This window comes from Phocoena sinus, chromosome 2, assembly GCF_008692025.1.
Source record: "Phocoena sinus isolate mPhoSin1 chromosome 2, mPhoSin1.pri, whole genome shotgun sequence".
Taxonomy (NCBI): domain Eukaryota; kingdom Metazoa; phylum Chordata; class Mammalia; order Artiodactyla; family Phocoenidae; genus Phocoena; species Phocoena sinus.
The window spans coordinates 151,072,386-151,098,235 of NC_045764.1; the positions used below are offsets into that span (position 1 = coordinate 151,072,386).

A 25,850-nucleotide genomic window follows, 5' to 3' on the forward strand; every position below is an offset into this window, starting at 1 on the left:
CTTCGTCCTAAAGAGTCAGCTCTTTACATTTCTCATTAGCTGACGATTTATAGCTATTCCTGCCTTCCTTTTCCTTCAACTAGGATAACTCATCCCCCATTCCTTCATCCTGAGCTACCCTCTCCTGCTCTCTCCTGATTTGATAAGAGACAGAAGAAAAGGTTTGGTGATTTCATCCCCCACGCTTTTTTTCAGAGGAGTAAGGAAGTGGGGCTCTTAATTCTTCACATGTGTGTGTCCTGGATTTTAGTCTTTAATTAGTGAATGTTTGATGCCCAGTTTTGTTTTTGCTCCAGTGCCAGCCATGCAAGGCAGCTTAAGACTGATCCTCCTCCCTAGGCTTCTCCCATCTTGGGAAGGTGGGGAGGAACCCTACTAGGGCTGGTAACTGACTTGTTCCTTCCTTAAAGGGCCTCCTGCAAACGACTCTTGGACCATATGGGGTTAAAGAAACTTCTTCCTGAAACAAAGGGCCCTGGAGGAGGGAGTCCGCTTCTCTCCACCTGTAGCCACAGTGCAGTTGGCAAACCCTCAGGCCTCTGAGTCAGGAGCTGAGGAGCAAGATGAGCACTTGGTCTTGAAGGCTGAAGGGAACAGCACCAAGCGTTCCTACCCAGGGCTCACCCGCTTTCTGCCTGTGAGCCCCCTGCCCTTCTCCCACAAACTTTGGGTCTTGGGAAAGCCTTGAGACCTGAAGGTTGGGCTTGGTGAAAGACCACCAGCATGGTTCTGTCACCTCTCACCTGCCGGGGTGGTGGGGAGATGCCCATTTTACATAAGAAATGGAAGATTGCTTTGGGTATTCGGGGTCTTTTGTGTTTCCATACAAATTGTGAAATTTTTTGTTCTAGTTCTGTGAAAAATGCCAGTGGTAGTTTGGTAGGGATTGCGTTGAATCTGTAGATGGCTTTGGGTAGTATAGTCATTTTCACAATGTGGATTCTTCCAATCCAAGAACATGGTATATCTCTCCGTCTCTTTGTATCATCTTTAATTTCTTTCATCAGTGTCTTATAGTTTTCTGCATACAGGTCTTTCGTCTCCTTAGGTAGGTTTATTCCTAGGTATTTTATTCTTTTTGGTGCAGTGGTAAGTGGGAGTGTTTCCTTAATTTCTCTTTCAGATTTTTCGTCATTAATGTATAGGAATGCAAGAGACTTATGTGCATTAATTTTGTATCCTGCTACTTTACCAAATTCATTGATTAGCTGTACTAGAACTACCATCCGACTCAGCAACCCCACTACTGGGCATATACCCTGAGAAAACCATAATTCAAAAAGAGTCGTGTACCACTGTGTTCATTGCAGCTCTATTTACAATAGCCAGGACATGGAAGCAACCTAAGTGTCCGTTGACAGATGAATGGATAAAGAAGATGTGGCACATATATACAATGGAATATTACTCAGCCATAAAAAGAAACGAAATTGAGTTGTTTGTAGTGAGGTGGATGGACCTAGAGTCTGTCATACAGAGTGAAGTAAGTCAGAAAGAAAAAAACATACTGTATGCTAACACATATATATGGAATCTAAAAAAAAAAAAAAGAGATGGTCATGAAGAACCTAGGGGCAGGATGGGAATAAAGACGCAGACCTACTAGAGAATGGACTTGAGGACACGGGGAAGGGGAAGGGTAAGCTGGGACAAAGTGAGAGAGTGGCATGGACATATATACACTACCAAACGTAAGGTAGATAGCTATTGGGAAGCAGCCACATAGCACAGGGAGATCAGCTCAGTGCTTTGTGACAACCTAGAGGGGTGGGAGGGAGGGAGACGCAAGAGGGAAGAGATAATGGGGATATATGTATATGTATAGCTGATTCACTTTGTTATAAAGCAGAAACTAACACACCATTGTAAAGCAATTATACTCCAATAAAGATGTTAAAAAAAAAAAAGAAAAGAAAAAGAAATGGAAGATGGGGCCCAGGAATCCCTGTTGCTGCTGAATTCCCCTCTGGTTTGCAAACTGCTGTCCGGGCACTCAACCTGGTATATAGGAGCTGGCCCTTCATTTCCAAACACTCCCCTTCCTGGAGTGTGTGGTTGGCCCCAGGGCTCTCCTTGCCCCTGCAGTGCCCTCAGGCCTTGGTCCACATCTTTAAATTCGGAGCCCGGGGGCAGGGAGAAATAGTGTATGCGCTGCAGGGCAGGTAGAGAATGGAAGTTACTACTTATCCCCGCCACCCCTCATCATTTTTTTCTTCTCTGAAGCTCAGTTCCCCCAAGAGGCGGGAGGGCAGGCAGCCAAGTGCAGCGGAAGCTGGGGACGGGGCAGGGGTGGGGTAGGACAGCCCCAGGCGTGGGGACCACCAGCTTGGGCTTTCCTTCCTCTCCTCTTTCCCAGGTCACCGGGGAGGCAGGCCCATGGCACAAGAAAGGGCGGTGGGGAGGAGAGGACTGGAAGAATTTCCCACAAAGCGGGGTGGGGCTTCTCCCAGAGCAGAGCAGCGAACATGCCCCTGGGCCTGAGTCCATTCCCTCAGCCTGGCAAAGAGGGAGGAATTGAAAGGTGCTGTACCAGCAGCCACATGGGACATGTGGGGGGCGGGGGGAGGGCTTTGATAGGAACACAGCAGAGGGGAAGGGACAGAAAGAGAGGTGGGAAGAAACGAGGAGAAGCGGAGAGGAAACCAGATGCACTGAGAGAAGGAACCTCCAGTGGCCTCCTTGACTCCGGACTGGGCCATCGCCTGGGACCTCGGGGTAGCGAGGCGGTGCTCGTAGTACATCAGGGGCTCGAGGCAGGCCTGTGGCTGGGGAAACAGGCTGGAGGGGGCCATCCCGGGGGGAGGGCGGAGGGGGGAGAGGCAGCTCGGACAGGACAGAGGAGCTGCTCCCCGGAGCCAGGCAGGAGGAGGAGCAGCGGCCGAGATTCCACAGGGTCACCCGAAGGAGAAGAGACGCAGGGCAAAGCCCAGGCTCCCTGTGTGCCCGCAGCCCTCCTGCGGGGAGAGGGGACTGTGCGGGGTGGGGGCGCTCCACGCAAGATGCTCCGCACCAGCAGGTTTTCGAAGAGTTCTCCGGGCCCTCGGGTTTGCCCTTATCCTCCTCCAGCTCCACCAAGGCCACCTCATCGTTGGCGGCTGTCCGCAGACCTTCCAGCTCCCTCGGGTGGGCCTGCAGCACCAGGCTCCGTCAGGCGCGTGAAGGACTCTTTCATGTGGAGGCTGGTGCAGGCCCTTGCTTCATAGAAGTCCATGCCGTACTCTTCGGCCAGCCGCTGCCCTTGCTCGCTTCCCACCTGCCGTTTCTGCTCTTCGTCAGCCTTATTCCCTCCAAGGGTCTTCTGGACACCTTCTGGTGCATTCTCATCCACATCACTGACCCACTTCATGATGTGCTGGTAAGAGCGCTGACTGCTAATGTCGCAGACTAAAAATATTCCCTGGGCCCGTCGATAGTACTGCTTTGTGATGGTCTGCTATCTCTCCTGCCCTGCTGTGTCCCAAATCTGTATCCGCACCTTGATGCCATCTACCTCTATGGTCTTCATCTTAAAGTCGACACCGACGGTGAAGATGTGCGAGGAGTGGAACTCTTTGTCGGTGAAGCCGCGCAGCAGGCAGGTCTTGCCTACCCCAGAGTCCCCGATCATTAGCAGCCGGAACAGCACATCGTACTGCTTCGCCATGGCTGGGCCGGAGGGGCTGGGGCCTGTGGGCAGGCGGGCGGCGGGCTCAACCCCGCTCGGCCGGGGCCATCGCGGCGCGCGCTCGCCCGCCCGAGAACGGCGCCGGCGGCGAGAAGGAAGCGGGGTCGGCTCACGCCGCCTCGCCGCCGCTCGCTCGGTGCCCGGAAGCGTGTCCTATATATTTTATATTGTTGTGTTTTTTGTTAATTTGTCTCCAGGTGTTTTTAAAATTTCTTCTTTGATTTCTTCGGTGACCTGATGGTTGTTTAGTAGATAATTGTTTAGCCTCCGCGTGTTTGTGTTTTGGGCAGTTTTTGTAGTTGATTTCTGATCTCAAAGTTTTGTGATTAGAAAAGATGCTTGCAGTTTTCTTAAATTAGTCATACTTTTATTGCATGGCTTTTGTAAGGGTTGAAGGAAATAATAAATGCGTGTAAAGCACTTAGCAGACTCCCTGGCATCCAGTAAATGCAGTGTTAGTTTCACATAACCACAGTACACACCTGCTGGCACCCCCTCTGTGTTTCTGGCTTCAGCAGAGATGAGTGAAGGCTTTGACCTTTCATAGTCTGAGTTCCCACGTTCGTGGCCAGAGCGCAGAAGGATGTGTAGAGTCCCTGCCCTCAGTCAGTAGGACAGAGAGGGATGCAGGTCCCAGTGCAGGAGTCAGGGCCGCAGCAGAGTCCTGAGTGGGCAACATGGGGGGAGAGGTGTGGGGAGGGGCACAAGTAGGGTGAGCCAGAAACAGAAACCAGCACGTTGCTGAGGGTCCTTCTGAGGGACCAACAAGGGGAAATGCAACTGGGCGTGGGCAGAGCTTTCTCACCTCGGCTTTGGAGTCAAGGACTTAGTTCAGGGCTGGAGAATGTTCTTTCTTAGTTGCCACGGTCAGGAGCAGAGTAGTTCAGATTTAGCAGGAAAAACGGTGCTGGACATGTGCAGGTGGCAACAGGAAGAATTCAACGATGACAGAGACTCTCACAGCCAGGGCTCTGCCCAGCATTGTCCTGGGGTCTGGAGGCAAAGCAGACAAGCAGAACGGGCTTCTGGGGTCGTCTGCATGCCACTGCCGCCTGACCACAGTTGTTGTGTGTCCCATTTGTTTTTTCAGTGGGGGAGGAGGAGAGGCAAGGGTTATGCCTTGTTGCTTGTGGGTAGGACGTGACAAGTCCAGGCGCAGCGCGATCTTGTTGAGAGGGTTTTGCAGGAGAACACACGTCCCGCAAGATGACTTCATACTGTCCTGGTCTTACCCTTTGTAGCTCTGACCACAGTGTGATCATTGGTCCGATGTCCATCAACCTCATGGACAGAAAATTCTATGAGAGCAAATAGCTCACAGAAGTGGGCTTGGCACGCAGCACGTGCCCAATAGATAGAAGGTGGGACGGAGGGAGGGAAGGAAGGAAGGAATGGAAGGGAGGGAGAGAGGGAGGGAAAGATCCTGTTAAAGTCCGCAGTATATGACTCAACTTCGTTGCCTCTGCTTGTAGGGAGACAACTTTGGTGGTCTATATCATGACTCTGGTGGGCATGGTGGTTTACACATTGACCTTGAACCTGGGACACCTGTGGGTAGTGTTCATCACGGCTGGTGCAATGGGGTAAGTTTCACCTCTAACCTGCTTAACTGGAAAGCTCCACCCATGGTTCCTGAGCTGCCAACATCCTAGGAAGCAATAGGTATCCCTCTGCTGCCTTCTCACTGACCTCCTGAAATGTGGAAATGGTGGCCAGAGGTCATGTTCACTTGTAACACTTTGAAAGCCCACCTGGGACTTCCAGGCCCATCCATGCTGTTGGGATGGACTGTGTCCTTCACAGATCTCTGGGAGGCTAGGAAATATATGGAGTCTTTATTAGCCCTGCTTGGGACAACATGGGCTCAGAGAAAGTACACAGGGCTGGGAATCAGAAAGTGTGGGTCCTGATCTCAGTTTTGCTGTTGACTATCTATTAGACCACAGGCACCTCCCTTAATCACTCTGAGACTCAGTTTCTTCATCTGTAATTTAAGATGAGTGGCCTGCCTTGTGGAGTTGTTGGAAAGAATGAGAGAGATAGCGGATGTGAAAGCAGCAGGAAGTGTGGTGCAGGTGTAAGAGATCAGAGCTGGAATTTTCTGGACTTGATGTATGAGAAAGTGTAGGAAAGGGTACCTCTTCCACAGGGGTCTCTATTCAGCTTCACCTTCCACTTATTTTCCTGTGGGCAGTACGTGTGTGTGTGTGTGTGTGTGTGTGTGTGTGTGTGTGTGTGTTTAATGGCTGCGTAGGGGATGGCCTGATTTTCAAGGCATGTCTTGATGGGGAGAAAGAGACTAGGAAAAGGAGTTGTAGGGCAGGAGGTAGGCTCCCTTTTCTTCTCGTTCCGGAAGTTCTCCATCACCTTGTTTCTGTGACCTGGGCTTCAGCTTCTTTATGACTGGCTACCTCCCGCTGGGATTTGAGTTTGCTGTGGAGCTGACATACCCAGAATCAGAAGGCATGTCGTCTGGCCTCCTCAACATGTCTGCCCAGGTAGGCCTCTCATTTCGTGGTGGCCCCAGAGCCGTGGCTCTTTGTTCCCTGCTGGGCTTGTCCGGTGCAGACACTACATTATGGCAGCTCAGCTCCCCCGTGGGCTGGTTGGCTGGCCCCTTGTTTCCAGTCTTCTCTGTGCCTTTGCAGGTATTCGGGATCATCTTCACCATCTCCCAGGGCCAGATTATCGACAACTATGGAACCAGGCCTGGGAACATCTTCCTGTGTGCGTTCCTCACCCTTGGAGCAGTCCTCACTGGTGAGTCAGGGCCTCAGGACGACATGATGCGCTGACTGCTCGCGGCTTTAGGCTGTTGGCAGCTTGGCACCCGGTGCCTTGATTGATCAGACAGTTGGGTGCTCCTGTACGGCGGGGCAGACGAGAGGGCTTGTTAGGAAGTCTTTGGGGAGGCATTAGCATATTTTGTTGGAGCGAGCTTGGGTTTTGGCCCCGAAAGACCCTTGTTTGAATCCTAGACTGTGACACCGACCTCCATAGCTGTTTGACCTTGGGCAAGTGGACCCACTTCTGGGAGCCCCACTTTCCTAATCTGTAGAATGGGGATTGTTGTGAGGACTGGAGCAATGTGTGCAAACTCCCTGCAAATATCAGGGATCTATAAGTGAAGGGCAGTGTCATCACTGGCTTCTGCCTGTCAGGGACAGCAGTGGTCCCCAGGCTTATCAAGGCTGACTGAACCTCAGATCCCTGGAATATCTGAAGGAGGTGGGATACCTGTGGCCCTTAGGAGAGTGAGGGCTCCCTCTCGTGGATGAACGTGACCATTGCTCTGCTTGGTAACTGCCTCTTTTGCCCTTGCTTCTGCAATCCTGGACCTCAGCATTCATTCGGGCAGATCTCCGGAGGCAGAAGGCAAACAAAGAAACTCCTGAGAATGTGAGTATGTGGGTAGCTGCTGGGCTGACATCCGGGTCCCGGTTTGCTGAGGCTGCAGCAGCAGGGGTAGGGGGTGCTCCCAGAGTGACGGGTGGCCGTGAGAGCAACTCAGCATCACGCACGTGGAGACAAAGAGTTTCCTTGGGAGCTGCCTCAGCCCTGCTTTTCTGCTGCCCTGTCTGGGCTCTTCTCCTGCTTCCTTCCCTTCTCCTGGCCTCCCTGCTCTGGCCCCCGGAGCTCCTCACTGTGTCACAGTCTGCTGAGCAGCAGCCCCCCCACCCCGCCCCCCACCGGATCCTGAGACACGTCCTCAGGCCCTGGGTCCTCTCCTTTCAGCCTGGGGTTGGTGACTGGAGAGGAAAGGTAACCACCTGGGGCCCCCATTCGGTCATGGTGGTGGTGGCCTCGAGACAGTGGCCCTCTGGGCATGTGACAGCCCCCCAGGCAGTGCCATGGGGATGGAGGGACCGGGGCCAATGGGTTGCCATCAGGGCTCTAAAAGGACAAGTCAGGAAGCAGGAGTTGATGGTCATGGAAGGAGAGAGGACCAGGAGTTTGATCTAGAACAGAAAAGTGTTTCCCATAGCTCTAATTGGCTGGGAAGTATTTTAACCAAAGTGTTAAGTGTCAAGTCCGAGCCAGGATGAAAGGAATTTCAGCTCTAAGAGCGTAGTAGGGTTTTCTTCAAAAACAGAACAAAACACCCAAAACTTATTACAGAGGTAATACATATTCTGTAAAAAAAATAAAGAAAGGTGTACAAAATTTAAAAGTCATCCTGTAATAGCGTCAGCTAGAGATGAGATGCTGTTTTTCTACATTTTCTTATGCATGTCTGTGTCCACATATGATCTATACATATGTATGTTTGTTTTTGTGATACGCGGGCCTCTCACTGTTGTGGCCTCTCCCATTGCGGAGCACAGGCTCCGGACACGCAGGCTCACGGGCCCAGCCGCTCCGTGGCATGTGGGATCTTCCCGGACCGGGGCACGAACCCGTGTCCCCTGCATCGGCAGGCGGACTCTCAACCACTGCACCACCAGGGAAGCCCTATGTATGCATTTTTTAAACAAAAGTGGAATCTTGTTCTATGTGCCTTTTACCTGTTGCGAGTGCTTTATCAGGTCATTAGTCTCTTACAACATACTTTTAATGACTGCACCGTGTTCTAATGACCGCACATGGATAAACATGATTTGTTCAACAGTTTTCCTGTCCGGGAACACTAAGGTTGTTTCTGATTGTTGTTATAAATGATACTGTGATTAATGTCCTGGAGCTGAATCTTTGGACACGTTCTTAAGCACAGTATTTCCCCAAGAAATGGATCAGTGGTCATGCCCATTTTTAAGCTTTGATGTGTATTGCCAGACTGTTCTCTAGAAAGGTACTGTCAATGCTACCAATGCTCACTGCTCTCGCAGTGTATGAGGCCAACACTGAGTATTTATCATTTTTAAAAACCTTTGCCAATTTTCTAAGGCAAAAATGTCATCTGAAAGAGGTACATTTAGCGCTTTAAGAATACGTGTTGGCAGATGGTTGCTAATCTTTAGTTCCTTACTGTTTGTCCTCTGATCTCACACTCTGGGGTTGGCAGGTAGCAGCAGGGAGCAGGTGGAGGGAGGCGGCTGGGACTGGACATTCAGTGGGGACACGGGGAAAGCCTGAGACAGGAGTGTTATTCTCAGGAGCCTGTGAGAACTGTGGCATCACCACTGTGGAGATGGGTTTGCCCCTGTGCCGTGGATGAGGAAACATGTGATTCGGGACACTTTGGCGAATATATCCTGAGCCTGGGAAAAGGTGCCCGTGATAACAGGATAGGTTTCTCGTGAAAAGGTTTCAATTTGGAATGTGACGCCTTGTGTCAAGTGATATGTGATTTTGCTATGTTTACTTTATAATCTGTATTTCCCTGGGCAGATAAAGGCAAACAGAAGAAAGTAAAGGTCACCTATAGTCCTAGCGCCAAGAGATACCCTAGTAACATTTCGTCATTTCCCAGTGTATTTTCTATGAATATGCTTGTGCACATTGGGTTTTCTACCCTGATTGTTTCCTTACTAGAGCCTGGCAACCTTTCTACACCATTGCACCCCCCAAACCCCGCATCTACGTATATACATTTCCATTTCCTCTCGTTTGCTATTTAGGTTGTTCCCATATTTCACTGTTTTGCAGCCAGATCCTTGTCCACTAGGACCAGGTTTGTTAGTCCAGGATGGAGGTGTTGGCTCGTCCGAATGGACTGTGGGAAATAGCACCGAGTAGGACCAGGAGGCCAGTCCGGTGCTGGTGCTCAGCTTTCGGTGTCCTGGATACTCACTGTGTGTCTCCGCACCTCCCTTGCATCTGGGGGAGCCTGGTGGGATGGGGGGTGTCCAGAGTCCTGCTGGGCTAATGCCCAGGGAAGCCAGGGCTGTCAGAGGGCATCCCTGCAACGGCTGTCATTTGACACCCTGAGGTGGTGGGTGTAAGTGGGACCTGCGAACTGTCACAGGGATTCACTCTCAGCTCCAGGTGAATGCAGGGCAGGCAGCGCATCTGGCCAGAGCCGCTCTTTCTTTTGTTTTTACATCTTTATTGGAGTGTAATTGCTTTACAATGGTGTGCTAGTTTCTGCTTTATAACAAAGTGAATCAGTTATACATATACATATGTTCCCATATCTCCTCCCTCTTGCGTCTCCCTCCCACCCTCCCTATCCCACCCCTCTAGGTGGTCACAAAGCACCGAGCTGATCTCCCTGTGCTATGCAGCTGCTTCCCACTAGCTATCTGTTTTACACTTGGTAGTGTATATATGTGCATGCTACTCTCTTTGTCCCAGCTTACCCTTCCCCTCCCCGTGTTCTCAAGTCCATTCTCTATGTCTGTGTCTTTATTCCTGTCCTGCCCCTAGGTTTTTTTTTTTTTTTTTAGGTTCAACATATATGTGTTAGCATATGGTATTTGGTTTTCTCTTTCAGAGCTGCTCTTTCTAATCAGTGAAGTGTGTCATTTTGGTAGAAGGAGCCAGAACTTCTGGCTGGGGGGGTCATGACTGACCTTCATGGCAACAGTCTGCATTTGGGTTTCCATTCTTCTTCCAGTTAGTAGTTCTTGGCCACAGAGGCACTAAGCCCTGTTTGATTGTGATTTCAAGGTGATGGCTCTGGAAGAGGCGGGAGTGTGTGCATGAGTGTGTCAGAGAGAGGAGACAGCCTGAGTGGCTGAAGTCGGCTGCTGGCTGCCTGAGTGAGGGCTTCTCAGGGCTGAGGCTGAGCTGGTGCCAAAACGTTAGTAGGATGGAGAACAGGAAGCTGGATCTACTGCTGTTATCTCTGCCACAGGTTGCCCTGAGAGTGTCCTTGGAGAGGGAGCGCCATTTCTCCAGCTGACGTGTCCTGGACGTGCTCCTCCAGCCTCGATGGTGGGGGCTGTGTGGGGTGGGGCCTGTGCACGAGGCCTTGTTGGGAACTGGATGAGCCCCTGATGGAAGAAGCAAAGTGTTCCTAAAATGGCAGACAAATGCCCAAGTTGGCCGCTGGCACCTAGGGGCCTCACAGAATAATCTCCATATATAAATCCCACCCAGTTAACGAGTGTGACCCAGAAGGTCTTCTAATCCTGTGCCATCTGCCCCCAAGAAAACTGAAGACAAACTGACCCAAAGTCTCTTTTTCTATGCGGAAATTATATACACATTATTTTCAGCTGACATATGCCATTAAGCATCCTGCCTTTATAACAGTTCTCTGCTGCAGCTGTTCCACCCACATGGTAACAGTATTCCTCATCCTGGGGCTGCCCCCGACCGGGGGTGGTCAGCAGTCCTGAGGGAGGTGCAGACCTGGCCTTTTGCACAGCCGCCTGGGGGTCCGTCCAGGTGGGCTGAGGCTGTCAGAAGGGGGAGAAGGGTGAGCAGAAGTCAGTGGCACGCGCAGTGAGGTGGCCTGTGGTGGCTGCGGTGTCACAGAAAGCTGCCTTCTTGTGCTTCCTTTGACTCTGTCGTGATGGTGTGTGTGTCTGAGGAGCACACTTGTGGCCGGGCCGGAGCTTCTGTTCCTGTTCCCTTTGTTCGCTGTCGGGGGTGCTGAGTGCCTGGGACTCTGGTTTTCCCCCGCGGATTACAGACTCCCTGGCAGGCAGATGCTCCGGTCGGGGTGGAGTCCCTGCCTCTTCACCTCAAGGGCTGCCCACTTGTTTGCCTTGTAGAAACCCCCGGAGGAAGACGAGAGCAAAACCAGCAAAGCCCCCACTGGTGTATTGGAGGAGCACCTCTGAGAGAGAAAGGTGCTGAGACTCAGGGAACACGGACCACGCCCACCTCTTCAGCCAGCACAGCTCTCCCTCCCAGCACCGCGGGCTTCACCGGAGCAGCTTTTGGAGGGAACCAGGGGGCATAGCTGCGGCTTGGACGGCAGTGCCTCCGCCTGGAACCCACCGCAGAGCTGGTGTCGTCTGCCTGGGGGACACTGCACTTTTCACCACGTGCCGATCGGCTCCCCGCCCCTCCCCCACCCCTCCCCCACGTAGGTCTGGGAGCTGGTGGGCGGGGGCAGAGGGAATCCTGGAGTCAGTCCTGGCCGGCTGCCTTGCCTTCCCTCCACCCCATCCCTCGGGAGAGAGCCTGCAAATTATCACGGAAAGAAAGCTTATTCCGGAGGTTAACTTTTCCTAGTGTCTTCAGACCCTTAGGAGCCCAATTCTAAGGAGCAGCAGCTGCTCTGGACGAGGGTCATTCTTGGGCCACCAGACTGACCGCTAACGTTCTGTGGGAGAGAAAACACCATCAGGACAAACCCCTCAGGACTCTGGGACCAGGTTCTCCCGGCTCACGTTGGCGTCTGTCTCCAAACACTCTTTCCCAAGAGCTGATCAAACCAAACATCAGTAAACTTGACAGAAACTTTGCTGTGGCTGTGAAGGAGAAGCCGGTTTCAGAGAGCTGACCTTCTCGGGATGTGAGGGTGCTTACGAATTTGGGGACTCTGGTCCCTAAACGATTTGGGAATGGAAAGGTTCTTTTCTACAAAAGATGTCCTGGCCTAGGGCCTTGTGTGTGTGTCACTGTCACCTCTGCTGCTGTCATCTGGACGCTGCCCACGTGTTCTCCAGAGGGAGGGCAAGCCCAGCCAACTGTCTGTACCTTTTAGTGAAAACCAACCTGGATACCTTCCCCCCTGCGAACTCCAAAACGCTTCTGAGAGATGAAAGGGCAGAAGGTGGCCACTGAACGGGACTCAGGTCTGCTGGGTTAGATAAGTGCATTCCATCTCTGATGGGAACAGTATTTGCATCCCCACCTCTCCCCTCACCCGCTTCTTTAATAGCAATAATTTTTTCTCAGATGTTCTGAATTTAAAGATTCCCCTTCATCCAGCCCTAGCTGACCTCTCCTGCTTTGCCTGCTGTCTGGCTCTACTCGTGGGCTTGGGTAGTATTTCCAAAAATAAGATGTCTTGGTCATTTCTCCTGTGCGTTGAGTTCCGTGATCATGACCCCTATGCTGCCCCGGCCTCAGCATATTGGAGCAGCCTGTGTGGCAGCGGTGCTGGGGTGCTTGAGCCACTGCCCGAGGGGAGCCAGGTGTGTGTGTGTGTGTGTGTGTGTGTGTGCGCGTGTGTGTGTACAGATATTCTGTACATAATAAAAGAAGTTCACACTTCTGGTGGGAGGACTGAGGTAGGGGTGGAGGGGAGGTGGAGAGTGATGGCGCCTTACTTTTTGATAAGGAGAAAGTGTTTACTCTTCAGCCCCTTAAAATGTATCAACAAAATGTTTACTGAAACCATTGATTTATTTAAAAAACATAATTAGTATTTTCTACTTGTTAATGTCAGATGTTTTAAGGCAATAAAAGATTCTCCATGTGGTCTGCCTTGTCATGTACTGGGGCAGAGATGGCTTTGGTGGCGGGAGCGGTCTGGAGGGGTGGGGGCTCAGGGTAGAGGAGGTGCTCCTGTGGCCTCCATACCCTGGAAGGTGGTCTTCTGCTGACACAGATACTGCCATCCTAGTGGGTGACTTTTAAAAGATGAGGCTGCAGGGGTGACAGCTGGCCTTTGTGGGGGACTGCAACTCAACGTCTGACATGTGACGGGGACTGCTTTCCCTACAGCATCCAAAGAAGACAGTTCAGCTGAGTGTGCCTGCTGCCCAGAGAGCCCACTGTGGTTTCTGGCTCTGCCTCAAAGCATGGCTGGAATGTTTGTTCTATAATCAGAGCAGTCACTCACCAGGTCGTGCTGGCCGGAATCCAGTTTTGTCCTTTGCAGTTCTTCTGAATCGTCCCCCTTCCTGCCACTCTTCCCTTTGCGATTGCATTTACCTTATGTGTGTTACGTGAGTGGGCTGCAACAATCAGTTTCCTGGACACTTCTGCAGAGAGTTGCACTGTGTCTGTGGCATTCTGGCTCCGTATCTGCTAGCAGTTCTTAGGTGGAGAGACAACACTATGATTCCACTTTAAACCACCTGGGAAGGGAGCCTAGCCTGGGCTGTTAGAGAAATCTTATACCCATAGTGTCTGCCAATACTCTGTATCATGTTATTAGATCTTTCGGGATCTTGTCTTTATTTATCTGGAATCAGGTTTCTGTGGTGCATGCCTAGAGGATCCACATACTCTTATGCTTTCATCCATTCCTTTCTTAGGTGGGCTCCCTGTGGACCTCCATTCATGTTAACGTTCTGTAAGATCATTCCTTTTCTTACTGCCTCCTACAATAGCTGGTAAAGGAAAGATGGTTCGTACACTGAGCCATTTTTCCAGGTGGGGACGTGAGGCCTGGAATCATAACAACCACTTTTGGCACCATAATCATCATAAAGGAAGCCAGCCTGTGGATGAAGCCAATGTAGGAGGGTAGAGCCAAAACAATCCCAGAGAAATAGAGCTCAGTCCTGATCAAGCCATTCCTGAAGCCTGTAATCCTTTCAGTTTTGTGAGCCAATGTTACCTTTATTAGTTAGCTAGGTTAGGGAAGATTTTCACCTAAAGAGCCTTAACTGAGAATTCCCAACTGAAGTATCAACTTCAAGCTTCCTGTCAGGTGCTCACAAGCCCCCTGCCTCCCTTCCATCTCCTATCTTCCACTCCCTAACCTCACCATTCTGTAGTTACAGTGATTGTAGTCCTTCAACAAGACTAGCTGCTGCTCCCTCTGCCCTAGATGCGCACCTCACATCTTAAGACATATGATCCCTGCGATTCAAGTCTCAACTCAGATCCCAACTCCTCAGGGAGGCTTTTTCCCGATGATCTAAGTTGTGCACCTCCCTCCCCTTCCTGATCACAGTACTTTGTTTTCTAGAGTTCTTATCACTGTCTGGAGTTGTTCTTTCAGGTATGGGCTTGTTGATAGTCTGTCTCCTTGACTACAGGGACATTGCCTGGGTCAGTCATCTGTCTTTCCCAGGTGTCCGGCATGCAGTAAGTGTTCAGTAAACACTTGGTTGTGTTTAGATGGCAGCAGTCTGCTCCAGTGCCTTGTCCTTGGGCCCCAGTGTTCTTCTTTTCATGGTCATACGGCTGTTTCTTCTATGCTGCCTGGTTCTGCTTTCTCAAGAATCTGTTTCTTCCTTGGGAAGAAAACAAGAGAGGGTCCTGACTGTTCAGCTGTGAACTCAGAATCTTTAAGGTGGGGGTGGAGAGGAGGAAGATTTGACTTCACAAGAAATGAGCAAGGGACAAAAGGCAGCCAGGTTTGCCTGAGTCTTGAGTTGTCCTACTCATGGTATATTTGATCAGCAGAAAGCTGTGATTCTCCTCTGCTAGGCCTCAGACGAGGGGCAGGAGTGCTCTGGGCTTAGGGGAGGCCAAAGTACGAGGACTGATCAGAGCAGAAGGTTTTTCTATTTATTACAAATCTCATCACACAAATACAGCTGACCGGAAGGTCTAAAAACAGCCCAGACTCTTCCAACCCTGATCCACCTGTAGGCACAAGGGTAAGGAGCCATGCTCACTTGCAGGTGAGCCCCTCTTCTTAGAAGAGCTGCCTGTCCCTTGGATGGTTCAGAGTCCTGGGTCCAGCAGCAGAGAGGAGCCCAACTTGGGTTGACACCCCCTCGAAGCAGCCCTTGGTGGCAGCTGCTGTGGGTGCGGCAGCAGCTTTAAGTTTCACAGTTCACGTGTTCCCACCATACAAGTCAAATCGTCGGGTGAAAATAAAAGGAAGAAAGCAGAAGGCTGGAAAAGGGGTCCTGGAAGAGGCTGCGGGTGGGGGAAGGGCACACAGTGGGCTTCGGATGTGCCGGCGATTCCTTGATTTGGATGGAGGTACAGAGTATTCATTTTCAAATGATTCTTTAAATGGTACATACATTTAAATGGCACCGACTTGCCGTAGGCATATTTAAATATCTTAAAACGTTTTAAATTAAAGAAAAAAAAGGAAAGGACTAGAAGTGGAAGATGGAGCAGAAAAGAAACTTAAGAGCAAAGAGGGTGAAGGAAGAGGCTGGCAAAGGTGGAAGATGAAGTCTCGGACGTGGTGATGTTGGCCTCAGTTTCTCTTCTTCTGTCTGGATCCTGGTTCTACTTCTAGGTACCGGAGCCCCACTAGCATTCCCAGGATTGAGAAACCTTAATACAGAGACAAGATTAGTGGCTGACATAAGCACGGCACTTTCTTATACTGCTTGTATGAGGCTCGTCCCTAGGGCTGGGACAGCTCCTGCAGGAGTTCTAGGGTCACTGGATGCTTACTTGCCACCATGAGGGGTGCCAGGACGCCAATGGTGGGAGCTGCGGTCCCATATACAAACAACTCGGAGAGGAAGTGCCCCAGGGCGAGGAGGAAGGTCCAGAGCGTGATGTGGTAGAGCCTACAGCGGAGCAGACAGAGATGGGACTGAAGGTACAGCTTGTTCAGTGCAGAGGAAAAGCAGTGATCAGACTTGAAACACACAAATCAAAACCCAGGAAATGACTATGGCTAAAGAAAAAGGAGACTTGGTCCTGGGAAAGACCTGGCTGCTTGATCACATCAATTTATTCACATCTAGGGCAAAATTGAAGATTTCAACTGCTAAACTGAGAGGGGAATGGTCCAGGCAACCAGAGGGCCTCCGCAAGTCTTACTTAGCAAGGTGGTGAAGCCAGCAATAGCAAAGCAGAGTGCAGTATGGCAATCCTAGGCACTGTAGACAATTCTGGACCAATCATGCTTACGTATTCTACTTACTCAAATTGGCTTGACTCTAGTCCAAGCCAGCCTGGCAGATGTTTGGCCAGGGGCTGGTCAGTGCTCATATGATGGATGCCATAGAATGAAGGGCATGTGTGGGGAAAGGGTAGCAAGGACCTTTCTGGGGCCTTTAGATGCTCTCGCAACGTGGGGTGGATATTTTGCATCTTAACCTGCAAGATGGTCAGATGGAGGACACGGTGACAACCTCATGGGAAGAGAGCTTGTTCCTCGGCTTTGACAAGGAGGTGGAGAAGAGAGAGGTTACAGGATGACCGACCACTTAGATTGCTGGTACCTTTTTTTTAACTATGAAATTTAAAAAATTAAGAAATACTTCAAATATACAAAAAACATCTGAATATTTTGACATTTTTGCTTCAGATACTTTTTTTCTAAGAAATAAAATATTCGGATTTCAGTTAAAGCCTCCTGTGTATCCTTTTCCCACCCTGATCCCATTCTTCTGCCTCCTTTTCCCCAGAAGGAATATCTTAAGTTTGATTTTTATCATTCCTGTGCATGTTTTTATACACTTAGTAAATACGTATGTATGGGAGTTGTCTTTTTTTTTAAGTGAAAGCAGGTTTATTTAGAGATATACACATTAAATAGGCAGAATTTCTGAGAACAGACTGTCTCAGAAAGTGAGAGCAGCTGGGAGTTGATTTTGAGTTTCCAGTTAGGGAGGGAATAGAATCAGAGTGCATATCAGAAGGCCTTGGACCAAAGTCCCAGGCTTTCAAAAAACGCTGGAAACAGAAGTCAGCATTTGCAGCTGTCCTGTGTTGAGTGAAGGGGACATGAAAGGGTAAAGAGGTAAAGGTAAGTCTCAGCTGTCTCTCCTCATCCCCAAAGCACAGCGAGCAAAAGACATACCCCTTACACTTGACAGCAATTCTTCATCATGGTAAAGGCCTTTAAAATGATTATTCAGCCCTTACTTCCCCCCAGTCACCCTGAGAGGCAGAACAGATATACCAGTCTCATTTTATACATGAAGTGACCGAGATGCAGAGAAGGTCTATAATGAACTTGCTGCTACAAAGCTAGTTACCAATAGAACTGAAACCAGAGCCTATTTTCTTGTTTTCATTCTCGGGCCCCAGGCTGTTTCCACTAAACTGCACTGCTTCCAAAAATACGTGTCAATCTAGACCAAGTAAACCAGTTTCAGGTTCAAAAATATGAAAAAATAAAGCTGGAGAGATCGCAGTGCTAATAGCCCTGCTTCAAATCCCACTTGAGTCAGTCTTCCTCAATTTAAATTAGTTGGGTCTCTTATATGTAGATCTACAGAATCAGCAATGAAAATCACTGCTTCCCAGGGCTACAAAGAGGAGACTTAATCAAGGCCATGTGGATGGAAGCATCTGGCATAATAAGAGGGGCTCAATAAATATCATTATCTCCTCTCTTGCCCAGATGCTGAGAGTCTCGGTAAGACAAAAATATTTTAGTATGAAGCTGGTGTTCTGGTGGCCTCACCTGGGGACCTGAGCAAACTTTCCACCTTGACTGTGGTGATGACTGTTGTTGGGAAGAAAGCTCGAGCCCCCTCCAGTGGCCGGCACGGGTTACAACATTATCTAGACCAGAGGCTGTGATTGCTTGCAACTGTTCCACATTAGTCCATGTGAGTCCCCTGAAGAGGCAGAATACAGAGGAGTCCTGGGTTCTCTGTCACCCCCACCTCCTGACTCTGTATAAAGCATACAACCATTTAACTTGTGGGCTCATTTTTATCATGGATCGTGATTTCTGTTCATTCCTGCTTCTCAAGGAGGAATGTTAAGAATAAGGTATGTCATGGCCTCTCTAAAAAGAGCACACTACCTCTTTAGTAGAAGAAAGGCTGACTCTTTAGTAAAGAAGTAGAGGGGTATGACGCAGGCTACTGGATCATGACATAACCAGTTTGCTATGTCAGTTTCAAAGAATTTTCAAACTTTAAAGACCTTCAGACCTATTATGTTTTTTAGGCCTGGAAGGAATGGAACCTATTAACCTTTTATTATCCACAGCCAAGGCTAATGTATCAAAATTAACGGGTCTCCAAGAGAGGACCACGGTGTGTATGCTTAGCACCTGATTTCCAACAGAAGGCAGCTAACGCTCTTCCCTTTCTTACGTACATCTTGTTGTGAATGTCGATGGCGCAGAGGCAGCGAATCACTGATGAGAGTAGCGTCCAGATTCCAAAGGTCCGAGCTTGGAGGCCATTCACTGTGCAGCAGAAAAAAGCAAGAGTGTTGAGAAGGGAGGGTCAGGGTTCCCTCCAAACTCTTCCTACTTCACTGAAGGAGGCAGGGAGCTTAGGCCTGAACTCCCCTTGGCTGGGCACAGAGGAGGCTCTGGTGCTACACATGGGAACTAGAAGGAATGGAAAGAATTCCAGAATGAGAACTGGCTCAGCTCCTCTTCAAACGCCTACAGTTGGGTGGGCGAGTTCCAAGAGTAGGAGCCCAACAGACAGCCCACTTAGGCAGTAACTCCTGGTTGCAGTAGTTTACGGCTCTGCCCTGGAAGCCGCTCTGGTGTTGGCGAAGCCCAGTGAGCCTGGATCCGGACAGGTTTGGGGGAACGTGGTGGAGAGTGGTTCTGTCAATACAAGATGCCTAGGAGGTCAGCAGACTTTCAAGGCTGATACAGGAGATAACTCAGAAATACTGGGCTCCATCTAGATGCCCACACTTGGTCTTTAAGAGACCCAAGTCCCTGGGTCTGCTGAATCTTATGTGAACGAAGCCCTAACCAGGCTGGTTTCCTGTGCATGTGGGAAGGGAACAAAGCACTGTTTCTTTGGCGTTGGCTGGGGCCACTCTGCTTTTGCTAGCTTCATTCTGGCACTGCTGTATTGTCCTGAGTATGGACCACAGTCCATCATAACAGTGCTTCTTGACCCTGGACATTTATTAGAACCAATTGAAGACATTTTATAAAACTACCAAGACCTGGGTACCAGAACAGTTAAATCATACACTCTGGAGGTGGGCCCAGGGCCCACCTGGTATTTTCTAAAACCTCCCTGGCCTTGGTGATATTAATGTACTGGCATTGATCTAAGGCATCCAGTAGTGGGGAGGGGGAATACCAAAACGGTGAAAGCAGATACTTTCTTTGCTGGTCTACTGAGCAAGAGAAATTTTAAAGGACAACATTGACAACTGAAAGGTCTTTCAGGATTTTGCTTTAAGGATTTTTCAGCCTTTGGGAAACCAGACGGCAATACCAAATTCACAACCTTGAAGACCTTTAGATGGTAGTAAGGTGAGAAAAAATTCCATATACCAAACAAATATCTAACGGTTAGCCCTGGAGGGCAACATTCTTTATAAAGCATTTTGATAGCTCTTCTGATTAAAAGGCAGGAAATTTCTCTAGTGAGTGAGATATAGAAGTGGAATATCTCACCAATCCTAACTAAATTAGGCATCAGGTGAAATTCTACGGGATGCTCCGGGGTCCTGCTATGATCAGAAAAGTACCAGGACAGCCCCCATGTCATGAGGGAGGAGGCATTTTCTACCCCTGGGCTTCTCTGTGTCAACTTTAAATTCAAAGGGCTAGACCAGACAACCTTTAAACCCTGTGAATCTATACAGGGTTCCTGGAGCATCTGAGAACTGCACTGGTGCATGAAAAGTGGAACTATCCTGCCCGCTTTTCCAGGTTCTTTACACCCATTGTATTTGAGCCTTGTTCAAAGTGAGCCTTAGCCTACTTAGTTCCATTTTATACTCAGATATTAGAGAAAAATGAGTTAGGTCAGAGCCTGAATCTGGGTTAGCTATAAATGTGACACAGAATTGTCAGCTACTGTGAAATGGTGCCGCAGCTCAAGCCTCCCCACACATCAGTGCAACAAAGTGCAAGCTTAAGTGTGCAGACACTCTCAGCAGAGAGGCTCAGGACACTGGGAGAGGCCACCATGCGCCCGCGGAAGTTCAATTTGGGAGACCACCTTGGAGGGATTTGGGATATTTTCTCAGGTGTATGTCACGGTTTGAGAAGAACTTGGATTAGTAATTCTCCATCTGCAACGTAGGGTATAAACCATGTGCGCCATCTGATTTCTGAAAGGGGGCTGAGCTAATATGAAAAGCTCTTTATGGTTTTCTAGTTGGGCACCACAGAATCACCAAGGAACTGTTTCCTCACTTGCCCTTGTAATGCTTTTTGTACAGACTAGCTGCCTAGGGCAGTGTAAAATGAATGAAAAGGTATTCAGAGAAGCTTGGGGGAAAAAAGGACCAAGTGTTATCCACCACGTCTCTTACTCTATTGGCTGCCTAAGGCTAGATTAGGCAGCATCAGATACACCTGGGAAGTCTTTAAAAGACTCCTGGGCCCCACCCAGGGGGTGAAAGGTTCAGTAAGTAGGTCTGGAGAGGGAAATGGCCACCTGTGCTTTGTTTGATTTTAGTTTTTCTAGGTTATTCTAATGTATAGCCAGACATGGGAACCACAATTTAAGCCACTCCCACAAAGGATGCAGGTCTTTGCTTTCTTACCGAGGTCTGGCTTGCCAGTGTAGAGCTTTTCATAGAGAAAGGTGTGGTCTCGGAAGCTCTGTAGCGTGTTCCCCATGGCGATGATGGACACCATAACCAGCCAGCTTCGTAACACATTCAGGAACCGGCTCATGGCTCCCCTCAAATCTGAGAGGGCTTTTTGCTTTGGAAACAAAGGCAAAGGGCACGAGACAACAGATGGTTAGTGTACTTCAACCATAAGCTCACTCTCCTCTGTAGTTAACCTGTGTCCCACCCATGAGGCTGTACTAAGCTTACTTGATCAATCATTTCATAAACTTCTCTCCAAGTACCTGAGGCTCATCCACTCCCAGTTACCCTTCACAGGGTTGGCACACTGCCTTTGAATATCTACCTTAAATCAAAGTGTGCCGACCTTTACCCAGAGTGAAAAACGCTAAATAATGCAGTGGGTAAAAATGACAAAACCAGTGGAAAAAATGGAGAGAAGGAAGGGAACAGGAGAAAGGGAGGTGTACAAATATCACTATAAAGAAGTAAAATGGACTTCGGTGTAAGACTTACGGAAATTGGTCTCAATATTTAGTCATACTAATAGTGGTGAGTCAACAGTATACTTTGCAATAAGTAGCACGGTGCTTATTTTTGTCTAAGGAATTTCTCCAAAAATATTAGCCTAAATCAGAACTCTCTTCTCTTGGCTGGAATCAGTCCCCTGGGATCTTTACTTCTAGCCTGGCGTTTCATGTCATTCCTTTGTAATGCAAGTGGCTCAAAGGTGACTATAAATCTACTAACAGATACCTGCCTGGCTACTGGTGACAGATCCTTCCAAGCACAGAAAAGCCTTGTACATTTGAGTGGAATCTATGGTGTGAGGGCAATATTTACATCCTTAAGTTTTCTCTACTGTGGTTCTCAGGTACACCATCCTCCATGAACTAGGAGAACAATCTAAAAATAAATAAATTGTGGTGACTTGAGAACTAGTAAGAAAATTATATGGAGAAGGAAACAGCAATGTTGGTGTTGGGTTAGCTAGTACAATAGCTAACAGTTATTGAGCACCTGTATATGCCATGCACTGTGCCAAGAACCTATCATATATTATCTCATTTAATCCTTAAGGTGGATAGACACTTAATATTTCCATTTTACAGATAAGGGTTGGCACAGAGAGGTTAAGTGACTTGCTTGAGGTTACACAGTAATAGATGGCAGAGCTGAGATACGAAGCATGGTCTGTTGGTCTATATGTTGCAAGACTGTCTCACTGTTTGAGAATATTTTGATGAAGTTTCCATTTTTGAGGAAGACAAGCATACCACAGCCACTTCTGTCTTCAACTTGTATAGAAAATACCATCAGGTCATGTACTTTTTGTTTAAAAAACAGAACCTTAGATCAACCCTTGCTGAGCACTCAGCTTGGTTTAAGTAAAAACCATGTAGATAAAAAAAATCTTATCATGGAATTGCTTCTTGCCATCTTCGTTATGTTTTCTTGGCCCATGGTTTATCTGTTGTCAGGTTAATTTCTTGGGCCTGAAGTGGCGATAAATTATCAGGCTTCCTTTGTCACTTCGGCAGTAGATGTTTCGTTATGTTCCTACACTACCCAGCTGAAACAGATATTAAAGTAAGCAATGGCTCAAGACAGTGTGAAGCACCAAAAAACAGAGTCCTAGACGAGGAAGGGTCAATGGGTGAATCGCTCAGTGAAAATGGGTCACAAAAGTGGACTCTGTCCAAGTCCAGAGAGAATGGGGTTCTACTGGAATCACAAGCAGTTACAGCATGGGCCAAGATGTGCACACTCCCCTCCCCTGCCATCCTCCTTGTTTTCTCACCCTCCTTCAGCAGGAGACTCAGGCTCTCTCAGGGTCAGAAAAGCCGCATGGATGGCCTCCCTCTTTGACAGAACATATGCCTGTTTCACAGAAGCTCTCAGAAACCCCAGCAGATAGCTGATGAACAGAGCCTGAGCACTCTTCCGAACTGCTCTGCCAATCCCTCAGCACAATTTCCCTAAAGCTTTGGAGGGCCCCCTAGAGCATCCAACACCCATTCTCAAATTTTGCCCTGGCCCAGGCCAGCAAAGGTGTGGTGTTTAGTAGAGTTGGCAGTGAGAGGTTCCTTTCTTGGCCCTACCATTTAGTAGCTGTGTGACCGTGGGCAAGTAATTTACACTTTACAGCCTAGGTTTCCTTACCTGCAAAATGGAGATTAAAAATACCTATCTCAAGGGTTATTATAAGAATTACATGAGAAAGTAAAGGTTCCTCGCACCGTGCTAGGCTCAGAGTGGCCGCTCATTCGTTCATCCATTCACTAGTTCCGAACCTATCAAGCCTTCTTCATCTTCCCAGCTCCCTCTTCTCTTGGTCTCTGGAACCTCTTTTCCCCCACAAGGTGGCCTCCCTGGTATCTTCCTTCTATCCCACATCCATTTTTCCAGACTGTCCGGATCCTCTCCATCAGATGCCACACAGACACCTACCTCTTCTCCCCCACATTCACCTTACCTAGCGATTGGACTCCCAAGAACAGCAGCAGCAGCAAGAGCAAGAAGCTTCCTCAGCACAGTTCCAGCCCTGAATCCACCTGAACCACTTGTCCCCGCCCCCACTCTCAGCCCGTCTCCAGGATTGGGTCGTTTCCATCAGTTCTCGCTCTGATTGGCTGTTCTGGTTCTGCTCGAGCAGGAGATGGGGCGTGAACCCCTTCACTGCCAATCAGCTGTTGCCGCTGCCCAAGCCACACCCCCGGTACGCCGCTCTTGCAGTGACCCCTCGTGTTGAGCGTGGCGGAAGAACTCCAGGTTCGGAGCCAATCTTTTTGCGGCGGAGGTAAAAAGAGCGGAAAAAAGAAGTCAAGACTTCTGCGGAAAGCAGGGCCCTGCGCCTGCGCCGCGCGGTGGTGACGACAATTGTCCGCGCCCGAAGCCGAGCGTTTTCCGCGCCGGGTGGCGGGCGCCTGCGCAGTGGCTCCGAGCGGGCGGTTGCTTGTTGGTTGTTGTAGTAACGGGGGAAGCAGCGGTCGGCGGCCGCCTTGAGCCGGGCTGGGGAAGGAGGAGGGAGGTAGGCGCAGAGCGCTGTCCCCACCTGCCCGGCCCGAGCCATGGGCAGATGAAACAGGTAAACGCCTGCGCCAGCGCACTCCTCTACCCGACGGAGGTGCGCTCCCAAGTCTGGGCGGGCGCCATCCGCTGCACTTCTCTCTCAGAGTCCGGGAGCAGCTGCTGGCTTCCGGGCGCGCTGGGCTGAATCTCTGCGGCGGAGTCTCCCGCGTCCTTACTGTAGGGAGCATCTGAGGACCTACCTGGATTGGAGTGAGCCGGGGGTGGGACTGAGGGCCCGATCCCTTTAGGGCGAGGACGCTCCTTGGGCGAGTGCCCTTAATCTTCTTCCGATCGCCCTGTCTCTCCCTGCTCTGCTGGCAGCCTAGGACAGGTTGGCATCCCTTCCTCGCTTGGAGGTTTTGTTTGTTTTGTATTAATTTAAGGGACTTGCAACATTTTGGGAAATACTGAGAGGTCCCGTTGGGGATACTCGGAAGAACGCCTTTGAGATTGTTAGATATTGCCCATTTCGCTGAATATGTGTAAGGATTGTTATCGGAATTGGCATTTTTTTGCCCTGTTTACGTTCTTATCACATATATTAATGCATGGAAAATTAGGTTTGGAAAGATTGACAGTAAATGGTTATCTTTGAGTAATGGGATTATGGTCATTAAAACATTTTCATTTTCTTTACCTGTAATTTCTATTCCATCCAAAAAGACACGCAATGAACATGTACCTTTTCTCTATTAAAAATATTTTAAGTTAGAAATATGCTAATTTTAATGTCTATTTGATATTTGGATCATAGTTTGTGATTTTTAGTAAGGGCGAATAATTTTTGAGAGTGTGGAAGGACAGTTGTTTTTTTTTTCCCAGCTATTTATGACCTTGATTCAGCAGAATATATTCATTTTTTCGTTTAGTGGTTGAATTTGTTTTAGCGGAAACATGAGAGTATTTTACCTGTGCTTGGCATAGTATCTAAAGAAATGTTTGCAAGGATCTTAATACTTGCGTTTTTATTTTTAACTCACGTCAGGATTTTCTAGCAAGGAATCTATGTTTTAGGCAATCAGCCACCTACCTCAGACTTCCTTAAGTAAGTGTATCCTTTTGCTGCATGTTAGATTTAGTATGTAAAAGAAAAACGAGAAACTGAAACTTCACAGCAGCTCTTCAAATACAGAGGACAGACAGTATGTTTGAAAAAAAAATCTTGATTTTTGTGGCATTTGTGAAGCACTGTGAGAGAAGGTAAGTCTCTAGGTTTGACACTATTTAGGTAAATAATCCATTTTCATTACTTGGAAGATCATCGGCAGTAATGAACAAAAAGACAACTGCATTGTGTTTCAGGTCATTTGGCTTTCTTGCAGGAATCTGTGCCACCCAAATTGTATGATCCAGTGAATCTGCAAGGAAAGGTCTCTGAGGCCTCCGTCTGCTGACTGCATGACAAACTCTAAAGGAAATGCCAGTCGTGATGGCCCGGGACCTGGAGGAAACAGCAGCATCCTCAGAGGATGAGGAGGCGGTAAGCCAAGAGTAAGTAATAGCAAGCCTGCTTTTGACCCTTTGCGTTCAGGATGGAAAATAGTTCTCTTTTACTCAAATCCTCTTTTACCCAATATCCTTCCTTTGGTGTTGTCTGACTCTGGTTTTAGTTTTCATACATGGTCTAATTCAAGATCTTATTATTGGGTGACCATCAGCTATCTGAAATGAGATAAGGCTCTGTTTCTGGGTTCATGAGTGAACATCGGCTCTAGATGTTGCAGGTAGTAGCTCTTAGTCAACTCTTGATAAGAGCTCCTAACATAGGAGATTTTGAAATTTTTAGATATTGAAGAAAAGTAGGTCTCTCAATTCTGTGACATTGGGTATTTTCTCAGAAGCCTTTAGGATGATAGAATGATGATAATAAGAAGTTATTTGAGGGCTTCCCTAGTGGTGTAGCGATTAAGAATCCACCTGCCAAGGCAGGGGACATGGGTTCGAGCCCTGGTCCGGGAAGATCCCACATGCTGCGGAGTGGCTAAGCCCA

At 48.9% G+C, this 25,850-nt stretch overlaps 3 protein-coding genes and 1 pseudogene across 11 annotated transcripts in view; 2 read left to right on the plus strand and 2 right to left on the minus strand.

Moving 5' to 3' along the window:
- Positions 1–15,448, plus strand: part of FLVCR2 (FLVCR heme transporter 2) — a 65,552-nt gene extending 50,104 nt beyond the window's left edge. The window contains exons 6-10 of the mRNA XM_032622074.1: positions 5,137–5,247; positions 6,057–6,162; positions 6,313–6,424; positions 7,008–7,063; positions 11,266–15,448. Coding sequence (XP_032477965.1) covers positions 5,137–5,247; positions 6,057–6,162; positions 6,313–6,424; positions 7,008–7,063; positions 11,266–11,334 — 454 coding nt within the window. The 3' untranslated portion in view covers positions 11,335–15,448. The remainder of the gene's footprint in view (positions 1–5,136; positions 5,248–6,056; positions 6,163–6,312; positions 6,425–7,007; positions 7,064–11,265) is intronic.
- LOC116749872 lies at positions 532–3,719 on the minus strand (annotated as a pseudogene).
- ERG28 (ergosterol biosynthesis 28 homolog) lies at positions 14,890–23,644 on the minus strand. 4 transcript variants are annotated; one of them, XM_032622075.1, is made up of 6 exons: positions 23,265–23,416; positions 20,759–20,921; positions 18,380–18,470; positions 17,733–17,889; positions 15,764–15,882; positions 14,890–15,640 (listed from the first exon to the last, which is right to left on the minus strand). In XM_032622075.1, the coding sequence occupies exons 2-6, from the start codon at positions 20,889–20,891 to the stop codon at positions 15,457–15,459; spliced, it is 684 nt and encodes a 227-aa protein (XP_032477966.1). In that variant the 5' UTR covers positions 20,892–20,921; positions 23,265–23,416; the 3' UTR covers positions 14,890–15,456. The 4 variants fall into 4 exon arrangements, 3 of the variants coding, with proteins under 3 accessions (XP_032477966.1, XP_032477968.1, XP_032477967.1); XR_004348343.1 differs by having other exon boundaries at positions 15,610–15,640; positions 15,764–17,027; positions 23,265–23,418; XM_032622076.1 differs by lacking the exon at positions 17,733–17,889 and having other exon boundaries at positions 14,898–15,640; positions 23,265–23,414.
- Positions 23,641–25,850, plus strand: part of TTLL5 (tubulin tyrosine ligase like 5) — a 317,335-nt gene continuing 315,125 nt past the window's right edge. For 5 of the 6 annotated variants that reach the window (XM_032622067.1, XM_032622068.1, XM_032622073.1 and 2 more), the window contains exons 1-2: positions 23,641–23,876; positions 25,183–25,351. In XM_032622067.1, the coding sequence (XP_032477958.1) occupies positions 25,278–25,351 (74 nt within the window). In that variant the 5' untranslated portion in view covers positions 23,641–23,876; positions 25,183–25,277. Of the gene's footprint in view, positions 24,192–25,182; positions 25,352–25,850 lie in introns of all 6 variants that reach the window. The other variant, XM_032622071.1, reaches the window with a different exon arrangement.